At 46.6% G+C, this 25748-nt stretch overlaps 1 protein-coding gene across 1 annotated transcript in view; it reads left to right on the top strand.

Moving 5' to 3' along the window:
* The first annotated feature begins 21986 nt into the window (after positions 1-21986).
* LOC144687982 (glutathione hydrolase 5 proenzyme-like) overlaps positions 21987-25748 on the top strand; it is a 50766-nt gene continuing 47004 nt past the window's right edge. The window contains exon 1 of the mRNA XM_078554642.1: positions 21987-22014. Within this exon, the coding sequence (XP_078410768.1) occupies positions 21987-22014 (28 nt within the window). The remainder of the gene's footprint in view (positions 22015-25748) is intronic.

Genomic DNA, 25748 nt, shown 5'->3' with positions numbered 1-25748 from the left:
TTGATTCAGTCTCGGTCAGTGTGACTCCCGGTCAGTGTGATTCTCAGGGTGGAACTATCCCAGATTTGTACTAAGTGCGGTAGCGGGTGGGTGAAACGATGTTTTACCTGCTGGCCGTGATGGTGGGTTTCCATTCCGTATCGTCCCAAACCTGCCACTTATTTATGCATTTCTGGGAAATAGGTCGTTTCCATGGTGGGCGGGCTCTCATTTGCCATCCCGCCATCACCTCGCTGCTTCTTCACACTGGGCGCCATATTTAAACTCCAGCCACGTGGACACATCTCAGTGCTTCCAGCCCACGACTGCTGCAGGGAAGATGTCCATTAAAGGCAAGAAAGCTGCAGCTCCCAAGTTTAATGATGCGTCTCTGGAATGCCATTTGGACGCCGTGGAGGCCCGTCACCCTCTGGCCAAGGGTGGGCAGCGGCATCACCAATCCAGCATGGCAGGCAGTGGCAGTGGTGGTCAGTGCCAATGATGCACAGAAGAGTTTGGTCATCCAATGCAGAAAGAGGATGAATGATGTCATCCGTGCAGCCAGGGTAAGGCAACCATCTCATCACTCTAAACTCTCACACTCACAAGCCCATCACACATTCACTGCCATCTCACTCACTGCCAGCTCAAGGGACATCACCACTCACTCTCTCACACACACCCTCACATCCCCATCTGGGCTCATCTCCTCTGGAGACTGCCTCCTCAGCCCTTGCCATCTTGAGGCCACTTGCACAGGTCAACATGTGCCCCCTCACACACCCTGGGATACCCCCCTTCCCCAGTACAGCCCTCACCCTGCAGCCTCTTCCCTTGTCTGAGGCCACTTCTCCCCCTCCCCCAAGCAAGCCCTAGCCCTGCAGCCACCCAGATATGGCTGATCTGGCAGATGGTGACCTAACCATGAGCCCCCCCTGTCTGTGAAGCCTGGCACTGATGACTGCGAGCGCTGCCCAAAGCAATGTAGGAAAACAAACCTTGAAGTCCTGAGCAAAGTTCAGCTCGCCAGGCGCATGTCGCTTATGTGCTGTTGCAAGGTTTCCTGCCGACGTGGGTGGATTATCCGGTGTGGGGGGGACGATACCGGTGGGCCGACCTAAAAATGATATGCAGGTGTATTACAATGAGATTCCCGATGTTTGTTGGTGGGAAATGCAGCCCGCCATTGGCTGGCTGTGCAGACGATCGCAAACTGGTTTCATGACGTCATGAAGTGGATTTCTGGCCTTTGCACTATATTGCCTGCTCACGCCACCAACCCCTGGCGGGCACGGAAAATCCTGGCCTCAGTCTTGGTCAGTGTGACGCTCAGCATCAGTTAGTGTGACTCCCGGTCAATGTGACTCTGTCTCAGTCAGTGTCACTCCCGGTCAGTGTAACTCTCTGACCCGGTCAGTGTGACTCCCTGTCCCAGTCAGTATGACTCTTGGTCAGTGTGATTCTCAGTATTGGTCAGTGTGACTCTCGGTCAGTGTGACCTCAGTCTCGGTCAGTGTGATTCCCGGTCAGTGTGATCTCAGTCTCGGTCAGTGTGACTCCCGGTCAGTGTGACTCCCGGTCAGTGTGACTCTCTGTCCCGGTCAGTGTGACTCTTTATCCCGGTCAGTGTGACTCCCAGTCAGTCTGATTCTCAATACCGGTCAATGTGACTCCTGGTCAGTATGACTCTCGGTCAGTCTGACTCTCTGTCCTGGTCAGTATGGCTCTCGATACTGGTCAGTGTGACACTCGGTCAGTGTGACTCCCGGTCAGCATGTATTGCGGTCAGTGTGTCAACCGGTCAGCGTGTCTCCCAGTCAGTGTGGCTCTTGGTACCGATCAGTGTGACTCCCATTAGTGTGTCTTCCGGTCAGTGTGACTCTCGATCCCGTTCAGTGTGACTCCCCGTCAGCATGTATTGTGGTCAGTGTGACTCTCTGTCCCGGTCAGTGTGGCTCCCAGCCTGTGACTCCCCGTCAGCATGTATTGCGGTCAGTGTTTCACCCGGTCAGCGTGTCTCCCAGTCAGTGTGACTCTCAGTACCGATCAGTGTGACTCCCATTAGTGTGTCTTCTGGTCAGGGTGACTCTCGGTCCCGTTCAGTGTGACTCCCCGTCAGCATGTATCGCGGTCAGTGTGACTCTCTGTCCCGGTCAGTGTGGCTCCCAGTCTGTGACTCTCAGGATCGGTCAGTGTGACTCCCAGTCAGTGTGACTCTCAGTCTTAGTCAAAGTGACTTCTGGTCAGTGTGACTCTCAGTTCAGTCAGTGTGACTCTCGGTCAATGTGACTCCTGGTCAGTGTGACTCTCAGCCTTGGTCAGTATGTGTGAGAATGGATATAATTTTTAAAAAACATTTTAGGGAATGTTGTGTTATTCTGTAAAGAAGGCTGGTTGTTCATGTGTATGTGTGTGTGTGTGTGTGTGTGTGTGTGTGTAATTGTGATTTAATTAAACTGGGCAAGAGTTGGATAGGAATCAGGCTGTCTGGGGATTTGGAAACATGAGAAGACTAGAGGTGTTATGTTTGTGGTACAAGTAAATAGGTTGGATCTAACGTTTGCATTTTTAGATAAGTTGAGAGCTTATCGGTGAGTCAGAGGTAACAAGAAAAATGTTTACATCTTGCAGGAGTTCATAAGTAAACAAGTAGTGGGGATATGATATTTTATTGACCCAAAAGTAAAGACAAGACGGAAACATGAAAGATCTTATATTTGGAAGTGTCTGAGTTTTGTTATGATGTGGCAGATGGTATTTGTCTGGCTGGCCAAATCCACAAGGGAAGCTTGGCCAGGCTATCACAATGATTTTGCTATTTGTATTTATTATGAGGAGGCTGGTGCACTGAAGTCAGAAGTAATGAGTCCACTACAACGTTTAGCGATTTTAAAGATTAAATTAAAACATTTATTAACAAAAGAAGAAAAAAACCTTGAACATACACACACACACACACACACACACACACACACACACACACACACAAGGTTACAGTTACACAGTTATAACGGTTCCCAAAATCCAAAATGCCTAAACAGACTCCTAACTACACACCCTCTTTAGGGCAACAGTCCTAATAGACTCGCAATTTATAAAGTCATTGAGTCATGTTACCACAAGCACCCACTGGACGATGGACTTCCAAAGGTTTTTAGCATAACTTTGGTTACTGGAACAGTAAATGTCTGCAGGGTGGCTAGAGGCTTTTTCCCAAGTCTATTTCACACAATCACCTTTCAAGATCCCACACAGCCACGCCCCATACAGACTTCCATCCCTCTTTAAATATATTTTATCCCCTTTGATTTGTAAATCCCACTGTTGCCACTTGTCTTTAGAAGTTACTTTTCCCAGAATATAAAACATTTTCATGTTTTCATTATGGCCAGCACTTTTGGAGAAAATGAACATAATACCCTTGCCTTATCTATCTTGCCAGCTGTAAACATTTTCCATGCCTCTGAAAATCAAACACTTCTCCACTTATCTAAAAACTAAAATTTCATTCACACCGCCTCTGCTGAGACTTCACCCTAGCTTTACTCATCTCCATTTCAAATGCCTGTTTTACACCTCACTTCTTTGATAATTTAAATCCTGGAGTCTACCCGTCTCCAGCCCAATTAAATCAGCCACACACACACAAACACAAACCTGCTTTAAAATACCCCACAATAATATTAGGAAAAATATGACAGTTTCTTGACACCTCCATCCTTATGGAAAAATGAACCATCATAATTTTAAAAGAGGGTTTCATTTTCTCAACCTATCTTACATTGCTTACTATACTTATCTATATGCACAAAATTATTACACTACCAGGTACATGCATTGACATAACAATATATACAAAGCTCTTGTAAAGACAGGAATCATTTCAGTCTAATGTCCATGTTTCAAATGTCCAATTTTCTTTGAACTTTAAACACTTGACAACGCATCTGCAATTAAGTTTCCTCATCCAGCCACATCTTCATGTTTTATATAAACAGTTGCAGTGATAAGCTCCATCTGAGATGCACATCAGTCTTGAAATTTGTCCAGAAATTTTGAAGGAACGTCGTCTGTATAAACAATTGTTTCCAAAGAATTGCTTGCAACATAAATCTTGAAATGCTGCAGCGCTAACACCAGACCTAGAGTCTATTTTTCAATGGTTGAGTATCTTTTCTTATGTACATTCAGCTTCTGTGAAAAATATCCTATCAGCTTTTCAATTCCTGTTTCATCTTCTTGTAACAACACAGCACCAATACCACTTGCATCAATCATCAACTTAAACTGCTTGGCATAATTAGGTGCTCCGAAACCTGGTGTAGTAGCCAACACAGTTTTTAAGCTGTCAAATGCATTCTGACATTCTTGCATCCAATGACATTTCTTGTTCCTTTTTAGTAGTTCAGTCAATGGAGCAACTACACTGCTAAAATTTGGTTCAAACTTCTGGTAAAATCCACTCATGCTCCGAAATCTCAAAGCTTTCCGTTTTTTTTGTATGCATGGGGAAATTCAGGATGGCTTTTACTTTCACATCTCTCAGAGCCACCTGACTATGTCTGATGGTAAGGCCTAGATATGTAACTTGCGCTTTTGCAAATTCACTCTTAGCCAAGTTCACCACGAAATTAGCTTATTGCAGTTTATCAAACAGTTCTTTCAGATGTTGTAAATGCTCCTCCCTTGTTTGACCAAAAACTAATAGTTATCAGTATAAACAGCACAATTGCTCAGTCCTGCAATTTTTTGTTTGTCAGTCTTTGGAATGTTGCTGGTGCATTCTTCATACCAAATGGCAGAAATTTAAACTGATATAGTCCATCTGGCGTTACAAAAAGCGATATCTCTTTTGCTCTCTCTGGTAACAGTACCTGCCAATATCCTCACAGCAAGTTAATCTTTGTTATAAACTCTGATTGTCCCACTTTCTGAACACAATCTTCCAACCATGGAACAGGATATGAATCCTCTTTTGTCACTGCATTTACTTTTCGATAATCCATACACAGTCTTTGCATTCCATCTGGTTTTGGTACCATCACAATAGGTGAACTCCAGTTATTTCAACTAGACTCTATGATGTCATTCTGAAGCATGAATTGGATTGCCTTTAATGGTTAACTTGACACTGGTAACAAGACTAACACCTTTTCTCCAGCATCACAACTACGAGCTTTTACCCTCATCTGCATTCATCTTCATCCGCTGCTGTGATATTTTTAAATGTTCCTTAGCTAACTCACATGCTCTGTTCAATCTTTCTCTGGATTTTGTCACATAATCCAGGAGAGTAGTTTCTGAACTCTGACCCACTAGTTTCTCCTGAATCAACTTAAGAGGTCCCCTTACCTCATGACCATAGACTAATTCAAAAGGACTAAACCCTGTTGATTCCTTAGGGGCATCCCCAGAAGCAAATAACAAGAATAGGATCCCCCGCTCCCAGTCCTCTGGATAGTCTTGACTATAAGCCCTCATCATAGTTTTTAAAGTTTGATGCCATCTCTCTAAAGCACCTTGTGATTCAGGGTGATAAGCTGTTGACTTAAACTGTTTCATCTCCAGGCTGTTCATTACTACCTTAAACAGCTGTGGCATGAAATTCAAACCTTGCTCTGACTGTATTTCTTTTGGTAACCCATGCATTGTAAAAAAATTGGTCAACTCCTCTACAATTCCCTTTTCTGTAATATTACTTAAAGGTATCGCTTCCAGAAATCTAGTAGACACATCCATGATTGTCAGCAAGTACTGATTTCCACTTTTGGTCTAAGGGGAGGGGCCCTGTACAATCAATCAGGACCCTGGTAAAAGGTTCCTCAAATGCTTGAATTAGATTAAGGGTGCAGGTTTAATCACAGCTTGAGGTTTTCCTATCACCTGACATGTGTGACATGTTCTACAGAATTTGACTTATATCTTTATGCTGTCCAGGCCAATAAAAGTATTTTTTGGATTTTTGCCTGAGTTTTCCTAATTCCTAAATGTCCAGTTATTGGAATTTCATGAGCTTCTTGCAATATTTCATTTCTAATCCAGATGGTATAATTATTTATTCTTTCATGGGATGTCAGTGTCACTGGCAAGGCCAGCATTTGTTGCCCATCCCTAATTGCCCTTGAACTGAATGGCTTGCTAGGCCATTTCAGAGGGTAGTTAAGAGTCAACCACATTGCTGTGGGTCTGGAGTCACATGTAGGCCAGACCAGGTAAGGATGGCCGATTTCCTTCCCTAAAGGGCAATAGTGAACCAGATGAGTTTTTACGACAATCGATGATGGTTTCATGGTCACTATTACTAAGACCAGCTTTTCAATTCCAGATTATTAATTGAATTTGAATTCCAAAAGCTGCCATGGTGGGATATGAACCCTTATCCCCAGACATTAGCCTAGGTCTCTGGGTTACTAGTCTAGTAATTATAGTAGGTATTACCACTGCACCACTGTCTCCCTTTGATGTACTACCAGCTACTTCTCATCTGCTGGAATATGAGACAGCCTCCATTTCCTCATTAACATACTACCTTTAAGGTAATAACATTCTGGAATACACTCTGCTTCTGTTTCCAAATAAGCTGTCTGATATAACTTATTTATCCATGGATCTTTCTGCTGTAACTCTACTAATTTCACTGAGCTAAACACTTCTACCTCACTCTCTTCAACCTTCTCTTACTGAACAATCTTTTCAAAGACAGGTCCAGCTAACTGGATGCCAGCATTCTGCTTCCCCTGCCTTTTACACCCCTCCTCCTCCTGTTTCAATCTGTGAATTTGTGACCTCATCACTACACAATCTGGAAACAATCCAGGATGCTCTTTCTGCAACATCTCTGTTGAACAGGCTGCTCAACTACTATAGGCACCACCAACATCTGTGACCCAGCTATATCATTACCTAAGATAAATTGAACCCCTGCAATGGGCAATTTTTCCACTGCTCCAACAATCACCTCATCTGTTTACAACTTACTTTTTAAATTTACCTTCCACAATGGAATATGTTTAACATCTCCATGAATTCCACTTATTACCACTCCTTCCAGCAATACTCCCTCTGGACAACAAATAGCACCAGTTCATAACATTAAGGACTGACTAGCCTCTGTGTCTCTTAAAATTTTAACATCTTTGCCTGCTCCACCCTGCACACATGGAAAGACTTTCCCTTTACACACAACATCTTCAAACATCTATAACTTGCCCTTCAGAACTCCCTTGGGTAAATGATGAGCACATTCCCACTTCTTTACCTACCACCGATTCTTCCTGCTTCCGCTGCACACAAACTATTGTTTTTTTCTTTCCCCTGGATCTCAGAACCCACAGTACTCTTATTTCCAGAACTGTTCTATGTTCCAACTACTGCAATAGGTTTTCTCTGTAATCTCCAGCACATTGACTTTGCATGCCCTACCTTATTACAGTGAAAATATTTAAGTCTTCGAGTGTCGCTTCTACCCTCAGCAACTTCCTTTCTGGTCTGAGGAGAAACTTACAGAAAATTTCCAGCTGCTCCTTTTCTTCCCTAACTAACTGCATTCTTTCCCCCTTCTCACTTTCTATCCTTCTCGGATTTAAAAGGATGACGAAGAAGGGGTTTAGATCTATGCAGTAGCCCTAATCATCAGCTAGCTGTTTGCCTAGCTGTTTTAACCCTCTGTTCTTCCACATGAGTTCCAATGACCAAAGGAATTGAATCTTTAAATTCTTCCAAAAGAATAACTGCTCTAAGAGCTGCATATGTTGTCTTTAGCTTTAATGTCCGTATCCTCTGGTCAAAATTACTCTGTTTTACTCTGTCAAACTCAATGGGCAGAATTTTGCCGTTGGCGATTTGGGAGTGGGGCCCGCTCGCCGACGGGAAAATGACGCGGGATGACTTCAAGCTCCCCCCAACATCATCCTGCCCCATTTAAATTTTCAGGAAGGCGGGGGTGCAGCGAAATCAGCTGTGTGCCCGCCGACCTGTCAATGGCCAATTGAGGCCATTGACAGGATCATTGAAACAATTAAAGGACCTGCCCGTCCAACCTTAAGGTTGGCGGGCAGGCCAGAAGCCCCAGCGGCAAATAGAAAAAACATGAAACCTCATCCACCGGCGGGATGAGGTTTCATGTAGGGATTTAAAAAGCTTAATAAACTTATAATGTAAATTATGACTCCTGGTCAGTGTGACTCTCTGTCCTGGTCAGTGTGACTCCCGATCAGTGTGACTCTCAGTCCCGGTCAGTGTGACACCCAGTTAGTGTCCTCCCGGTCAGTGTGATTCCCGGTCAGTGTGACTCCTGGTCAGTGTGACTCTTGGTCAGTGTGATTCTCAGTCCTGGTTAGTATGACTCCCGATCAGTGTGACTCCCAGTCCTGGTCAGTGTGACACCCAGTTAGTGTGCCTCCCGATCAGTGTGATTCCCGGTCAGTGTGACTCTCAGTCCTGGTCAGTGTGACACCCAGTTAGTGTGCCTCCCGATCAGTGTGACTCCCGGTCAGTGTGACTCTCAGTCCTGGTCAGTGTGACACCCAGTTAGTGTGCCTCCCGATCAGTGTGACTCTCAGTCCCGGTCAGTGTGACACCCAGTTAGTGTGCCTCCCGGTCAGTGTGACTCCCGGTCAGTGTGGCTTCCGGTCATTGTGACTCTTGGTCAGTGTGATTCTCAGTCATGGTCAGTGTGACTCCTGATCAGTGTGACTCTCAGTCCTGGTCAGTGTGACACCCAGTTAGTGTGCCTCCCGGTCAGTGTGACTCCCGGTCAGTGTGGCTTCCGGTCATTGTGACTCTTGGTCAGTGTGATTCTCAGTCATGGTCAGTGTGACTCCCGATCAGTGTGACTCTCAGTCCTGGTCAGTGTGACACCCAGTTAGTGTGCCTCCCGGTCAGTGTGGCTTCCGGTCATTGTGACTCTTGGTCAGTGTGATTCTCAGTCATGGTCAGTGTGACTCCCGATCAGTGTGACTCTCAGTCCCGGTCAGTGTGACACCTAGTTAGTGTGCCTCCCGGTCAGTGTGACTCCCGGTCAGTGTGGCTCCTGGTCATTGTGACTCTCGGTCAGTGTGATTCTCAGTCCCGGTCAGTATGACACCTGATCAGTGTGACTCTCAGTCCGGGTCAGTGTGACACCTAGTTAGTGTGCCTCCCGGTCAGTGTGACTCCTGGTCTCAGTAAGTGTGATTCTCGGTCGGTGTGACTCTCTGTCCCAGTCAGTGTCGCTCCTGGTCAGTGTTACACTCTGTCCCGGGCAGTGTGACTCTCTGTCCCAGTCAGTGTGGCTCCTGGTCAGTGTGACTCTCTGTTCCAGTCAGTGTTACTCCCGGTCAGTGTGACTCCCGGTCAGTGTGACTCTCTGTCCTGGTCAGTGTGACTCCTGGGCAGTGTGACTCTCTGTCCCAGTCAGTGTGGCTCCTGGTCAGTGTGACTCTCTGTTCCAGTCAGTGTTACTCCTGGTCAGTGTGATTCAGTCTCGGTCAGTGTAACTCCCGGTCAGTGTGACTACCGGTCAGTGTGACTCTTTGTCCCGGTCAGTGTGGCCTTCCCCTGTACTTCTGTTCCTGGTCACATTCCAATGATTAGTACAGATGTCACTAGATGTTGGGATAGCAATGAGTAGCAGAGGTCCAGGCTCTATTTTCTGTTCAGGTATGAGGATGTCAGATGAAGAGATGATTGTCCTTGGCTATGATGCTTCCACACATGGAGAATACCCTCCTCAGGCCCAGATATCCTGGGGCCAGTGAACCCTGTATAGGACAACCACCCAATCCACTGACCCAATTCTGAGCCAACTGAGTTCTAGGCTGCTTAACGGAGACTTCATGGTGACTTTCTACATAATGGACGTTGTAGTGCATTGAAAATTGCAATTGTGCATTTTTTCCACTTGAAACTACCATACACACATGTACCAGCAGAGAGTCTCCCTGAGTCTCACAGACATGCCTCAGGGAGTTTAGTTTGATATTTAAAAACTGAAATAAAGTAATTAAAAACTTTTAAAACATGTCCCCTCACGTGACACTGTCACAAGAGCTGGGATATGTCAAAGAATTATTCCAAAAAATTTTATTGAATTTTAAAACACTTCATGAAACCTCATCCTGCCCATGGATGAGGTTTCATGAAAAATGCGAAGGCCACCTGGGCTCTTTGCCTGCCCGCCAACCTTAAAGTTGGACGGGCAGCTCATTTAATTGCTTAAATTAGTTTTTAATAAGCCTTAATAGGCCCTTGACAGTTTGGCAGGTGCGCAGCTGACTCAGCACAGTGACATACAAAATGAGCAGACATTCAGCATGGGAAACATCAAAGAATGTAATAGCACATTGGTACCAACAGAAACCCAGATTATATGTCCACAGGTGAAGGGTCAGCATAACCTACATGTGCAAACATCCTTCCACTTTGTACATTGAAATGGATGTACCCACAGAAGTGGCAAGTGATGCTTCATCCAACCATCACTAAGCTCACTGTGTACAAAGGCTCACAGATTCAATTCCTGGGATCCATTACACTCAAGCGTCACTATAAAAACTCTCCCTGGTCACCATGAAAGAAAAAAAGTGTTGAATGAGGTGTTTGGCGGTGGCTTCATGCTAGATGTGGTGGTAATGGTGGAAGATGATCTGGTGGATGTGGAGTCTGCTGGGGTGGAGGTAAGGGCAAGGGGGGCCCTATTGCAGCATTGCAGGTGGAGGGGAGTGAGTTTAGAAGTGTGAGATAGGTGACGACACAGTCGAGGAATGCTGTTGAGCATTGTTGAGAGAAAAGGAAGACTTTATAAAAGTATTTTTGAAATGTAGTCACTGTTAGTGTGTAGGAAAAGTGCAGGCTGTGCCAGCGTACCCTCCATTCAACTCAAATGCACTTATCTCCAGTATAACTCCTTTACTTGGAGCCTCTCTCTTCTATATGTGTTTTAAATTTGAACCTTATTAGCTGCTGCTTAATTATTTCCAAGTGTTCTCCAATCTTCAGCTTTGACACTGCATCCATCCTTTTTAAAAGGGTAGACTTGCATTTTGATGCAGGATGTTGCAAAATGCTTTCCAATGGAATACTTTCAAAGTGTAGTCACTCTTGTGGGAAATGCAGTGGTAAATTTGTGCACAGTAAACTCCCATAAACTGCAATCTGATATTAAGACAATCTCTTTTTATGATTTTGGGCAAGGGAGAAACACTGGCCGCGACCCTAGAGAGAATTCCCCAGCTCTTCTTTCATTTATGGTGTGGGATCTTTTACATTTACTTGAGAGGACAGACAGGCCATCGGTTTAATGTTTCACCCAAAAGTTGGCACCTTTGATGGTACAGCCCTCTCTCAGTACTGCACTGGAATGTCAGCCTAGGCCTTGTGTTTAAGTCTGTGGAGAGGGATTTGAACCCACAACCTTCTGACTCAGATGCCAGAGTGCTACCTCTGAGCTCTGTTTGACTGCAGTGACCTGTCTGTCCTCAGGAAGCTCTGTTCCTGTTGTCAGAGTGGTTGGTCCTTCAGCAAGCAACACAACACAATGCTCATGTGTCTAGATCAGTGCATGGATTTCACTGGTTTCCCACTGTATCTCTGGCAGAGGCCACCCCCCCCCTCCAGTTAAACAGCTGTGTGCACTGCATCTGGACAAGTTCTGCTGGCCTTCCATGCAGGTGGCAGGAGATCAGTGGATCTCTCTTGCAGGGTTTCAGTCCTGTCAAATTCCCTTTACATTCTCCACACATGGGGAGGGCATGAGGAGGGCATGTGGAGGCCCTGGGTTAACAGGAGGTGCGGCGAAAGGCCTCATTGTATCTGCATTTGCTGGCCCCTCAAAACACCTCATCTTCATATCAACGAATTGGTCCCCGAATGACTATCCACGCTCAGTATCTTGGTCCATTTGAATGGCTGCAGCAACTAAGGATTGTCAGAAAAACAAGAGCCCCATGTTAAGAGGCCATTCTGCAAAAAGAACACATACACCAACATAGGTCTAATTGCAAACATGTAAGACTTTTAAATAAAATCTCCTAACAACTGTGGAACAAGAAGATACCAGGGTTGCCAACTGTGATTAACTGTATTCCCAGAAGTTTCATGTCTTGTCCCCCTGCTCTAGCCACTAGTAGGCCCACACATCCATCCTTGCAACGCACTGCCTTCCTACACTGACTGGAAAGCATAAAGACTCATTGGATGATGCTTGACTGCCAGCCAAACAGCCTTTTGGTTCCCCCTGCCCCGTTTTCAATATTTTTATATCCAGTTAAGAGAAATGTTCAAAGAAAGTGACAAAAAAAAAACAATCTTTATGTCCCGATGATTTTTCTCCAGGGTTGACCACAGCAGTATCTTCAATTCCAAGACTCCAGGCCAATCCTGGAGGGTTGGCAACCCTATAAGATACCTGAGAGAGTGGGTCAGGTCCCAGAATTACCAATGTGTCTATTTCATACAGAAGAAAGAAATAAGTACTTTTCTAATGCGTTTATCACAATGTCAAGACATGCCAGAGAGTGTTTCACAATCAATGGAGTACTTTGCAAGTGTAATAATGCAAGAAAGTACAGCAGCCAATTTACACACAGCAAACTCCTTCAAAGAGCAATGAGAAAACAGGGATAAAAACAAAAAACTGCAATTCAACACCTCTTTGTTCTTTTGTCTGTGACATCTTTTGGTTATTTCCTTCTATCACTGTTTGCTTGTCCCAACAAACCCCACCCCCCACTTCTCTCTCCACCTCCCCCCCGCCACTTAAACCAGCTTATATTTCACCCCTCTCCTATTTCTACTTAGTTCTGTTGAAGGGTCATGAGGACTCGAAACGTCAACTTTGTTCTTCTCCGCCGATGCTGCCAGACCTGCTGAGTTTTTCCAGGTAATTCTGTTTTTGTTTTGAATGAGATAACAGGGCTGCGTGACAACATTTAAATAAATATTTATGTGGGGGAAGCTCACTCTGTCCTTTGCCATCTTCTGACCCATCACAAAATGTGACATGTGGTAAATCAGACCCTACATGCCTGGATTAGCCACCAGCACAGCCTTGCCCTAGTGGGTGGAGCCTGGTAAAACTGCCCCCTTTATTCCTGCCCCCCTCTTGGAGTTGGCCTTTGGCTTCACTTCTCCATTGATCAGGAAGGGCTTAAAGAGGAAAGACACCTAAACCGTTCTCAGGCAGCATGTCTGTACCTACATGTTTTGTTGTCAGTAACGATAACAAGTTGTTCTTGTGCAGCTTTTAAATACCATCATCCTTTAAATATTTCTGCTGCTGCAGAGAGAAACATGCTCAAACTGCATCCTGTTGAATGAGTAATGACAAATACAAATGGCCAGAAGGTGTAGTTTTTCTAGCTGAGGTTTGCTCATTTAGCACATTTGTTTTGAATCTTATCCTTTCATCTCTGACAGCTGGATTCAGAGCCAGTCCAGGCATGTGACATGTGAGGCTCCTCTACGTCCTCTCCAGTGTATAAAGGGCAAGATTCTCTCTGGCTGTAACTTGGCTTCTGGTGGGTCATGGAATTCCCCACAGATTGCACATTAAGCTGACAGCCTGGATCAAGAAAACCACACAGCAGCCAATGGAATTGACATTTGGAAGTTATTTAATGCATTCACCCTAGGCTTGAGTTAAATTAAAGAAATATGCCTCCATTGAACACATGTAACAACAAACTTGGGAGAACTGGATAAAGACAGAAAAGGGGAAAATACTTATCAGTTCTAGTAGCATCCGTGGATTGAGAGGAACTGAGTTAATGAACAGAATTTTCATCGTGTCAACCCGCTCACGGCGGGGGACGGGGCGAGAGGGCGGCAGTGGGTTGGGAACCCGTTGTAAATGCTGCGAGCTTAGCCATAACTCTTTAACTCAGCCTTAGCATTAACATTCTGCTTCCAGGTTTCCTGCCCAATCACAGAGGGTTGCTGTGATGACAACCTGCACTTATCAATGGAGAGGTTTCTTGTTGAAGGGACCCCAATGGGGATCAGAGCGGTTGCACTCTACGTAGGTTCCAGAAGCTTCAGAAAGCAGGAAAATGGGAACAAGCTGTGGGAAGGCTGTCCCCTGGGGGTCTCTTAGCTGGAAGTCCTGCAGACTCACAGAGAAGTGTTTTTTCATGGGGGCAGGGGGGCTGGGTGTAAGAGTCCAGTCTCTCAGATCAAACAGGCACAGCTGCAAATGACTGAGAAGTCAGAAGAGGATTGTGACCCCTCACAAATGGACTCAGTGCCACAGGAGGTTCAGGACCTCCGGAGGGCAGGAAAGGTGGGTGCCATCCCACTCTCAGGTGTCAAGTCTCACACTCTAACTTTCCCAGCATTCTCCTGCACAACACCCCTCAGAACAACACACCTTGCAGCTCCACCCATTCCTCACTCTCGAGGCACCTCCTCATATCCCCATCTGAACAGCCAACACTCACTCAACCCTCATTTTTGTGCCACCTCACACCCTTCCCTCCCAGTCACTCCACAAATGTTGTCATTTCATCATCTCCACACAATCCATTTCTCACTCTCATATCGCTCTGCGTTCTCCCCTTGTAGGAGAAGAGAATGCCGAACTCAGGGGAGACACAGAGCATGGGGAGATGGCCTCCAGTGCTGACCACCCTGATCGCTGCAGACTGGGCTGCACTGGAGATTGGCAGGGTGCAGGAGTGCATAGCCATTGGTGATGGAGGGATGTGGGTCTTACTGGAAATCACCCTGCCACATGACACATAACAATCACCAATGTCAATTTACTGTCACCACTAACTGGAATATGAACATCTGTACAATGGTGACTTTTTGCTCCTTCTCCATGTCAGTACTAATTTATGTCTTTCATCTCCCACAGGTTCTTCAAGCGGGACATAGAAGCAGGAGGCAGCCGAAGAGTTCTCAAAGGAGGGTGTGCACGCTGATGAAACACCATCACATGATTCATGCACAGATACATACACCTCAGTGGAGACTCCAAGGGTTGTCACATTGTGAGACGTACATCACAAGAGAGCAAGAGGTGTTGGAGGTAGGGAAAAGTGTGTAAAGTCCCCATCAGAGGGCACAGGACACCCCGAGCTCTGCTCAGCTGGATGAAAATGCTGAACCACAAGGATTGTACATGAAGAGGATAATTCACAAGCAATAACAGAAAATGAGAGAGGTCCTGGCAGCATTTCCAGAGATACTGCATATCCATGGAGAGAGATTGGGGGACTCAGTCTCAATGATGAGTGCCATGATGTGGCAGATGTTTCTGATGATGCCCACCATGATGGAAAAAGAGTGGTCACCTGGGCGGTGAATCAGACGTGGCCAGTAACTGAGTACATGCTGACCCTGACTGAAGGACTGTGCACTCATTGACTGGACAATGAAAACTTGGCAAGTTTTAATTGTCCAATCATCCCCATTGTAGTTTCTCGCCTTCCAATGCACATTAGCCTTGAGGAGAATAGTATGAACATTGTGAATGAGATGGAGGGATTCCTGACTGTGGATATGAATTATGTTGGGTAGTGTGGGTGCTGTGTGTTAAGCAGTGTTGTGACATAAGGCTTCACACACTCAGGTTACCTGAACACTGCCTGGATGAGTCCATTGTGAGTTTCTCTGGCAGCCAGGTGAGTGGCTGAAGGTACCCTGGCCATTTTAGGCTCGTCCACGTCCTCTTCCTTCTCTGAGGATGCTGTGCAGTCCTCTCCTTCCCCCTTCCATAGCTGTAGTTCTCTCTGCAGCTTCATGTTGTGCAAGTCATAGCGGACCACATCCATTCTGGACACCCTGGCTGCTTCATACTGAAGGGCCCTCAGATCTGTCCAAGCACCTGAATTGCATTTTCAGTAAACCAATGGGTTATTCAGAGAGCACTCCTGTGCTCAATGTGGCTCCAGTTGTATCTTTTCTCTGTATTAGTAGTCTGCCTCCTCACGGCTTCATTAGCCATGTTCTTATCTTCAAGGAGCTGCAGCTGTCTCTGCTTGGAGGATTAAAGACCTGTGGGAAATGTGACTGAGAGAATGAAGGTTTCATGGCAGTGTCATGGGGACCTTGCACAGACACGCACTGAATCCTTTTGGCACTCATATTCCAACTAAACATCAATGGAGTAAAATTCCTCTCAGTTGACTCAGACTGCTGACTGATCTGATAGTCACTTCTGTACGCTCTGTGATCCCTGTACCTGTGGGAATTCAATCACTCTAGTAAAAGCGAGAGCCTCTGGTTTAGACTGTCCTCATAAACAGCAAAGTGTGTGTAAGTGGCACCCCTGGCAAACATGGTATCAGTCACTTAGGAGGTGCGTTTGTGGGCAGCAGATTGTTCAGTTATGCAGATTTCACCAGCAGGTCCCTGGAAAGAACCAGAGATGAAGACATTCAGCACTGTGGTGATCTTGGCTGTCACTGGCAATGTGTACCCCCCTGATCCACTTGGAATAAGGTCTTGATGCAGGAGACTACAGATGTCAGTAATGACCTGCTCCAAAAGCCTGAGGCTCCAGAGGTATTGATGGCATTTTTATGGTGAAAAGCTGATCCCCCATCTATATTCCCCATGCTGGGGTATTGCCTCCTTTGAGTTGGATCCCTTGGTTCATCCCCTAGGGTCTGCGAAGCAGCAAGTGGTTGAGGTGAAGCAACTAGTGCTGCTGGAGTCACTGGTGGTAGTGTTGGCGCAGTTGCTGGTGATGGTGGTCTTGGTGCAGTTGCTGGTGGTGTAGCTAGTGATTCTGGTGTTGGTAATGATGCTGGTGATGCTGGTTTTGGTGGGATTGCTAGCGCTGGTGTGGATGGTGTTGGTGGTGATGCTGGTGATTTTGGTGTTGGTAATGATGCTAGTGCCCCTAGTGTTGGTGGCAATGCTGGTTTTGGTGGGATTGCTAGCATTGGTGCTGTTGGTGTAGACGGTGTTGGTGTTGATGGTGTTAGTGGAGTTGCTGATGTTGGTCGTGTTGGTGGTGATGCTGGTTTTGGTGGGATTGCTAGTGTTGGTGGTGATGCTGGTTTTGGTGGGATTGCTAGTGTTGGTGGTGATGATGATGCTGGTGTGGACAGTGTTGGTGTTGGTCGTTTTTGTGGTGATGCTGATGTTAGTGGTGTAGGTGATGTATCTGGTTTTGCTGGTGCTGGTGATGATTCTGGTGTTTGTGATGTTGGTGGTAATGCTGGTGGTATTGGCGGTGATTCAGATGTTGGTGATGTTGCTGGCGTTGGCGGTGTTTCTGGTGTTGATGTTGGTGTTGGTCTGTTCCTGGTGTTGGTAGTGGTGGTGATGGTGGTGTTGCTGGTGTTGCACCTACTGTTCCTCAGAGGCCCAGGCTCAAGTTCCAAAAGCTCCTTTCATTTTGCAGTGAAGGCTAATAGTAGGAAACAGCTCAAGGTGAGTAAAGCTCAAGATAGCAGAAATCACTTCTACAATGCTTGAAATCATTCGTTCATGGGATGTGGGCATTGCTGGCTAAGTCAGCATTTATTGCCCACACCTAATTGCCCTTGTTCAGAGGACATATAAGAGTCAACTACATTGCTGGTGGGTCTGGAGTCACATGTAGGCCAGACCAGGTAAGGACAGCAGATTTCCTTCCCTAAAGGGCATGAGTGAACCAGATGGGATTTTAATGGCAATCAGCAATGGTTTCATGGTCATCATCAGAAATTTAAGCCCAGATTTTTATTGAATTCAATTTTTACCATCTGCCATGGTGGGATTTGAACCCAGGTCCCCAGAGCATTACCCAGGGTCTCTGGATTACTACCACTAAAGGGCCATAACTGGCCCAAGGGTGGGCGGGCAGGCCACCCAATGCATATGCAACAGGCATGGCACCCCTGCCATACTACCTGATTTTAAGCCCCTCGTCCTCCTGGGGGTGGTGTAAAAGTCGACCTGTTAACTCTGTTTCTCTCCCTGACAGATGCTGCCTGACCTGCTGAATATTTCCAGCTCTTTCTGTTTTGTATGCCAGATTTCCTGCACCCACAATAATTTTGCTTTTGCACCAGGTGTACTCAATGTTGACACACGAAAATCTTGTCTTCTCAAGTACCAATGTCGTAATATGGCCCTACAAGTTGAGCTTGTCCTGAATACACTAGTCAGCACAGCCCATTCTCTGATGTATGGTCAGGGCTCATGCACAACCTGTGTTCTGCCTTAAAGGCGATCAGTCTGTCCAAGTTTCCCACCCATTTAAAAAAGGCGACCAGTCTGTTAGAATTTCCCAAGCTCATGTACAATTTGCCCCATTATCAGGATTTCCCCAGCTTCTCTCTGGAGGAATGAACTATTTCAACTCGCACTGGTTTTGTTGAGATTCAAGTCTCATATTCATGGGAAGGAAAATTTCATCTGCCGATTCACTCAGGGTTTTTATTTTCAAAGCTGCACCCTCGAATTTTGTGTTGAGTTAAATAACCAGTTTATTTTCTGTCACCTTTTTAAATCCTCCTTTCTTCAATGCAGATGAGTTGAGCTCCATGACTACCTCCTCAAGTTGGATCCTGATATGTATCATATTTGTTGTTCCTCTGAGGCTTCTCAAACAACAATGTCTGGCTGACATGGGTGTCTAGACTTAGGGGCAGTTTAACCTTTGAGGTCTGTGCCAAAAGGCTGCAGCCAAATGTGAGGCATTGGGTTTTTTTGGTTATGTATTTTACATTAGGTTTATGTTGATGATTGGGATGTGAACAGGACCACAAAATGTCCTTAATATCCTGGATCCCAAGAAATTCTAATCTGGTTCTGCCTAAAATTTCAAACAATTGGATAATAATTGCTTGGCAGTACAGAACTTGAGTATTGCTGAAAGAGAAATGCTGTCAAATCTTTTTGTCTTGCGCCCATCAGGACAAATTCACAGAAGTGCAAACAGTAGAGGGAACAACAATTTATACTGCATGAGAAGACAGTGCAGATTGGTTGGCAAGTGAACTCTGATTGGTAGAGGCCTTATCATGGAGAATACAGCAGAGAACAGTTAACTGCCAGTGTGATGCTATGTATGTAGGCCGTACGTCCCAATGACAGGTGGATCGTATCAAACAGCGTGTCCCTTTTGCTGTCTGCAATAAGCAAATAACTGACTATACCCAATCAGCCCATGCTTGCAAAACTCAAAACATAGGGCGGAATTTAACAGCCCCATTGTGGCAGGGGTGGGACTGGAAAATGCAGCAAACTGTTCAAGGCATTGACTTTGGCAGGACCGGAAAATCCCCCTGGTGGGAGGGGCCATAGAATTCAGCCCCTAGTGTCCAACGTTAGATGTGATTCCACAATTGGACAGCACTTGCTAAACAATCCTGATTATGCTAAGAATTACACTGACAACCAATTTAAGATTCACTCGGGCTCACAGTGTGGCTCATTTACGCATGCTAGAAGCTACATATATTCGCACACAAAGCCCTGTCCTTTGCAGGCAGAAGGAGCATGTCCACACATTGCGGCTTTTTACAACTAACAAAAGCTTGGGGAACAGCCATTCCCTGGTTCATTCCCCATGGTAATGCCACGAGCAGAGTTGACCTGCCTGGTTTGAATTTGAACAAGTGCTTGGCAGGTAAATATTCTCTGCTACATTCTCCATGGCAACATCTCTACCAATTAGAGTCCACTTGCCAATCAGCCAGCACTCTCCTCATGTAGGATAAATTATTGATCCTTTTACTGTTGGTATTGCTTGCAAGCTGTGCAAAGGGCAAGGCGAGAAGCTTCGATAGTATATCTCTTTGTTCAGCAATAATCGGATACATTCTACAAGGCTTTGTCTCTCACCTGAAGCTTCACAAGACAAGGGGCCTATAAGAATGGCTTTTAATTTACACTTACCTACCCCTGAGATCAATATCAGCATTTAATAATATTATTCTCACAATACCTGGAAAGCTTTTCGAGAGTGGAACTCTTCCTTGCTCCCATGAATCTGCCTGTGGTGCTGCTGAGGGAGATCAGAGGGGATCCTACCTCCCTGAAGCTCTCTTCCTGTTGAGCCCAGTTTTTCTTCCTGCCAATATCCTCAGCTGAAAAGGTCGTGAACGCTGTCCATTCCTGCTGGGCCTGGAAAGATGCTTCTTTGAACTGTGATGATAGTTAGACCTAGTGACAAAGATAACATTATATTTGCCCAGTATGCTAGCCCAATTCACAACACAGTCTACTGTAACACTGTTGTCACATGCAATTAAACCAGAATATCAGTGGCAATTCCCTTCCCTGAAGGACTTTAATGAATCAATTGGAATTTTATAGCAGTCCTCCAGTTCCAAATTTATTCAATTGAATGTTACAACTTGCCTTAGTTGGATTTTAACTCATTCCACAAGATTTCTAGTCCCATAGGCCACTAGCTCTGTTACATGATAAAGAATTGCAGCCCCATATCGTAAAGAATTGTGGACATGTTATGAGGGAGGTGGACAATATGAATGTGTTTTTGAGAGGGGAAGGATTGACGGCTAAGATGAGCAGGAGAATAAGTGGATGAGAGATATGGTGCAAGGGCGGTAAGTAGGATTGACGGATGCCATAAGAAAGTGGGATTGAGGGATTTGGTGAGGAGGATTGAAAAATATAGTGGGAAGATGTAGGCAAGGTTCGGGCATGGTGGGTGGGTGGGGTAAGGGTGAGGATGTGAGGGCTGGAAGGGAGGATGTGAGGAGTGGGAGGTGTGGTGGGTGGGGGATGGGGCTGTGTTAGGTTGTTGGGGTGGGGGGTGAGGATGAGGATGAGGATTTGTTATATGTAATAGGCCAATATCCCTCTCCTTTTCCTAAATAATCTCAAATTCTCTTCACCCCTGCCTTCCCCCATCGTATGTTTTACTATTTCACCCCCACCTTCCCCCATCGTATGTTTTATTATTTCATGTTTTTTTTCTGAATCATAAGACAATTAAATATAAGAATGTCAATTTGACACTGACTAACTGAAAAGATTTTTGACTGCAAGCCCCTTAGTAAACCATCAGTCATCTCTTGGGTTCCGAATTCGTCTATCCCACGACCTTGCTTGCTCCCTGCTCTTCTTTAAGACTGAACTTTGGGCAGCCTCCAAGAAGCTATCCACAAAATAACCCCTGGAGACTCCACACTGTTTCTGTTTCTATTTACTGTAAGTCACGAAAGGCATTCTTGGTTTTTAAAATATTTACACGCTGTTCTGAGATTTGTCCTTCCATCTTGGGCTCCAGGTTTGGGACTTGGTTCTTAGACTGTAGACATACTCTGGTGCCTCCTTAACACCAGGTTGTGGACATACTCTGGTGTCTGCTCAACAACTTGTCTTTAGTACTACATTTAAACAGGTTACAGAGTAGGCATGTTACTCATAAGTATGGTGCTCTGACCTCTCTCTACCAAGAGAGTCTAACACATGACTGACTGATGTCAGTCGCACATCATCAACGACACACTTTAGCATATCCCATCTGTTAACCCCTTATACTACACCACCCCACCGCCCCCCCCACCCCCCCCCCCCCCCCCCCCCCAAGTATGTTAATCTACTTTTTAACAAATCTTTAACTATTTACATTGCATTTCTGTAATTCTCTTTTTACAACTAAAGATTCTACCCAACTCCAACACCTGTTCCTCCCCTTCCCAAGTCACAGCCTGGGGGATTTAATCTCCTCGAGTATTCTCACCCCTTAGGGAAGATGTCTTGGGGACATGAGGGCTTATGTCTGGATCTGGTAGGATATCAGCAGCAGAATAGGACAGCGCTTCAGCAGCATTGCTGGGAAGCTGAGTGTAGGCTTCAGGATGACTGAACTGTGAGGACAATGAGGACTTTTCAGTGAAAGACTGATCCAAGAGAGAAGACTGAAGAGAATTGACCTCTGGGTCTAGAAGAGCTCAGGAAACTGAGGAATCTTATTGTTCCCTCGAAGGACACTGGGAAGAAGCTTCAGACAAGGAATGATCTTCAACTCTTGGAAAGACTGGCACAGCCTGTATCATCCACTGCTGTGTCAAAGACTGAAATGGCATTGAAATCTGAGATTCCAATAAACTTAGATGATGAAGGGAATAAAACGACAAACTTCCGGTAAGACTATCAGGAAAAGAAGCAGCGATGATTTCCCAATGATATTTTGGGAGGGCCGTCTAATTTCTGTAGGCTGCGGTAAAACAGCCACACTTTGTGTGTGAGGTTGCTGCGCTATGGGCAATTGGAAGAATTTCAGAAGAAATGCGGCAGAATTTTTCAGGTGGCGGTGGGCTGGGCGGGAGCGGATCATCACCCGCGATTGGCTCCGCGCCGCCATCTTACACAGGTGGGTCAATTAAGGCCCGCCCAGCGTAAGACATGAGCGGTAGCGGCTCTACCTGTGCGGGCGGGGGAGGAAGGAGAGTCAGGGCCGGCACTTTATCGCGCATGCACATGAAAGAGCACAGAAATCTCAAGGCACAGAACTGCCTCAGGGAGACTGAATAGATATTAAAATAATTAAATAAAAGATTTAAAAATGTATTTAAACATGTCCCCTCAAGTGACTGTGTCACATGAGATGGGACATGTTTTTATTTTTATGAAATGTTTATTTAATAAAAGCTTCAGGAAACCTCATCCTGCTCATGGATGAGGTTTCCTAAAAAAACGTGAAGGCTGCTTGGGCATTGCCTGCCCGCCAACCTTAAGGTTGGATGGGCAGCATTAAGAATCACAATAATTACTTTGTTAATGGCCTTAATTGGCAGTTTACATTTCGGCGGGTGCGCAGCCGACCCTGGCTTGTGCCCACTGAGCAAAATATCGTGGGACTGTGCGATGACATCGAGACGCACGCCTGACATCATCATGCGTCATTTTAAACATCGGTGTGTTGGGCCTGCCTCCACACACCAACTGAAAAATCTAGCTCATGGAGACAAGCCAGGCTCAACTTCTGTAATGAGAGGAGAGTAATTTCCTGTAGACAGTAAACTTGGGGACAATATTGCTGGACAGGATTCTGCAGCTTCAGAAGTGCTAAAGATCCTGCCACAGCTTCTGTGCTGACCTCCAGCTCTGGAGGGAAGGGGTCTTTCAGCTAGGACTGAAACATGGGTGCCAATTGACTTTCACCCTGGGAAGGTACTGTCTCTGCAGCAGTACTATCCTCTATGGACTCCAGGACAGAGATCAATCGTCCCCAGTTTGCATTGTCTGGTAGCAGGCGGGATAAAGAATGGTTTTCCCACTGGCCGCAATGCCAGGTTTTTGTGCCATATCGTCCCAAATCTGACTCATTAATCATGCATTCGATGATGAACATGCCGTTTCGATGGTGGGCGGGCTGTCATTCGCCTGCCACACTGTTACCTCGCTGCTTCCTCTTGCTGGGTGCCATATTTAAAATGCAGCCATCGCACCTCTCAGTGCTTCCAGCCCACGACTAATGCACAGAAGACATGGCCCCGAAAGGCAAGAAGACTGCAACCCCCCACCCCCCCTCCCCGGTTTAATGACACATCCCGCGAGTGCCTTTTGGAAGCCATGGAGGTTCTTTGTGATTCCTCTACCCCCACTCTGGCTGCAGGATGGGCAGCAACATCATCAAACCGGCTTGGTAGCCAGGGGCCAGTGCCAATGCCCTGCAAAAAAGGACAGCCACCCAGTGTCACTACAGGATGAATGATCTCATCCGTTCTGCCAGGGTAACACTCTCCTCTCATGACTCAACTCACACACTCACAAAGCCATCACACATCCACAGGGATCTCACACCTCAAGGGACAACACCAATAACTCACATACACCCTCATATTTTCATCAGGCTCATACCCTCTTGAGCTTGTGTCCTCATCCTGTCCATGGCTCTGCTCACCACACAGACATTCCACTCAGTGCCATGTGTCCTGCTCACACTCTCTCCATCTGTTTTCAAGCAGGAGAAGCTGGCTCACATCAGCAGGAAGAGGTCCCAGGCCGGGGGTGGAGTGTCCCACATTAGACCCCTCACTCACTTTGAGGAGCGGCCATCGCACTGACTGGTGGGGATGTCGACCGTGCCTGTGGTGACGGTGAGGTCTGCGGCGAACACCCTCGTGAGGATCCTGGACAACATCATCCCTGTATCAAGGCAACTTAGTGCTCTCTCGCCTGCTTTTGACCCTGCTGCCATGCACTAATTATCTCTACTTTGGTTCACAGGGAGCTCTGCCAAGTGACTGACACCCTCAGCCAGCCAGTCCCTCAGCTTCATCCACATCCTCACCTCCAGCCAAGAGGACACCTCCTCCATTGAAGAGCTGGAAATAAGCAGCCTAGAAGACATGTCACAGCGTTTACCCACACCCTGCACCAGTGCAGAGACACACACCTCGGTGGGACCCAGATCTAGAGCAGGCTCGGGTTCACAATCTGGTGGTCACCACACGGACATGTGTCCGCAGCAGGAGGAGGCAGGTTCAGCCGAGCTCCCCAGCACTCAGAGGACTGCAGAGGCAGAGTCATCTGTGAGTCTGAGTCAGATGACGAGCCTCTGGATTTGGCCTTCAAACTCATCCTGGAGAGTCAGCATAAGGTGGGGGAACATCACGCAGAGCTGTTGGAAGCCCTCAACAGAGTGGCACGCGAGTTTGAGCAGTGTGTCCGCCTGCTCTCTGATGAAGTGGTGCCCACAGTTGTGCGTATGGGGGTCTCCATGATGAGGATGACAGATGCCATGGAGACCCTGGTCCAGCAGAATGCGGAGATGCGCACAGACCTGCTCTCCATCACGGGAGCAATGGGTGGGTTCCTGAAGTGGCAATGCAAGAGGGAAAAGGGGCACCTCGACGTCCCTCCGGGTGCTCCTTCCCCTCAAGGAGTCAGGCCTTGGCCCTCGGGCACCCGAAGGGAGGAGGAGCAGCAGTTGGACACCCCTGGGTCATCCACTCAGGAATCTCAGAGGCTGCCCTCTCCCTCCGAGTCCCCTTTGCCAGTGACCCTCTCAACCCCATCCTCTGTCACTGCAGGGGGAGCAGCCGGCCCACAGGAGGACAGCCAAAGCAAAGTGGGGCCCCCAAAGCCTCGGCTCTCTGAGGACCCATGCTAAAGTTATCAGAGGCAACAGGGCCAACATTGCACAGGTTGTCTCCACCCCTGCTGCAAATGTCAGGGCAGCACCTTGAAGTCTAAGGCATTCAAAATTTAAGAAATTCTGATCACAGCTGGTTGCACGGGTGAACACATTTTCACTTTATAATCTGTAAATATATTCACTTTCACTGAATAATGTGTAATGGTATCTTTCAGCTTCATTCACAGGCTTGCGAGTCCTCCCCCTGCATCCACCCTCCACTAGCAGTTCAGCTGCACTCAGCCGACCCATGAGTGATTCTGGGGGTAAAGTGTGCGTACAGTGGCAGGGTCTTTTGGAGCCTCGTACAAGCACTCTCCCACGCATGTGGATCCTTCCCGCATCACTCTCATCCTAATGTCCCGGGCATTTTCAGTGCTGCCTGCTGGGGTTCACTTTCAATTGTCCATCTGAGCTGACCTACATCTCCACCCACTCCCTGATCTCACCCCCATGCAGAACCTGATCTCGCCCACCACAACTCTCGTTTCACTTTCGATTTGGTAAGCATGGTATGTCTAACGTTTGTCTTCAGCTCCCCTGTCCTTTCCCCTCCCCCAGTCACCCATTTCCTTTCCCCCAACACTGTCGACCCCACTGGCATCACCTTCCACCTCCCCTCCGTGACCTACCAGTCACAACCCTTTTCCCTCGGGGATGTCCAGGTGAACGTGCACGTTCCCTTCTTCCTGAAAATCCCACACCCCCATCCACATTAACCTCCCCGACCTCCTCC

This window comes from Cetorhinus maximus, chromosome 12, assembly GCF_964194155.1.
Source record: "Cetorhinus maximus chromosome 12, sCetMax3.hap1.1, whole genome shotgun sequence".
Classification (NCBI taxonomy): Eukaryota; Metazoa; Chordata; class Chondrichthyes; order Lamniformes; family Cetorhinidae; genus Cetorhinus; species Cetorhinus maximus.
The sequence above is the reverse complement of the archived record's forward strand: the minus strand, read 5'-3'. Positions and strand labels throughout refer to the sequence as shown.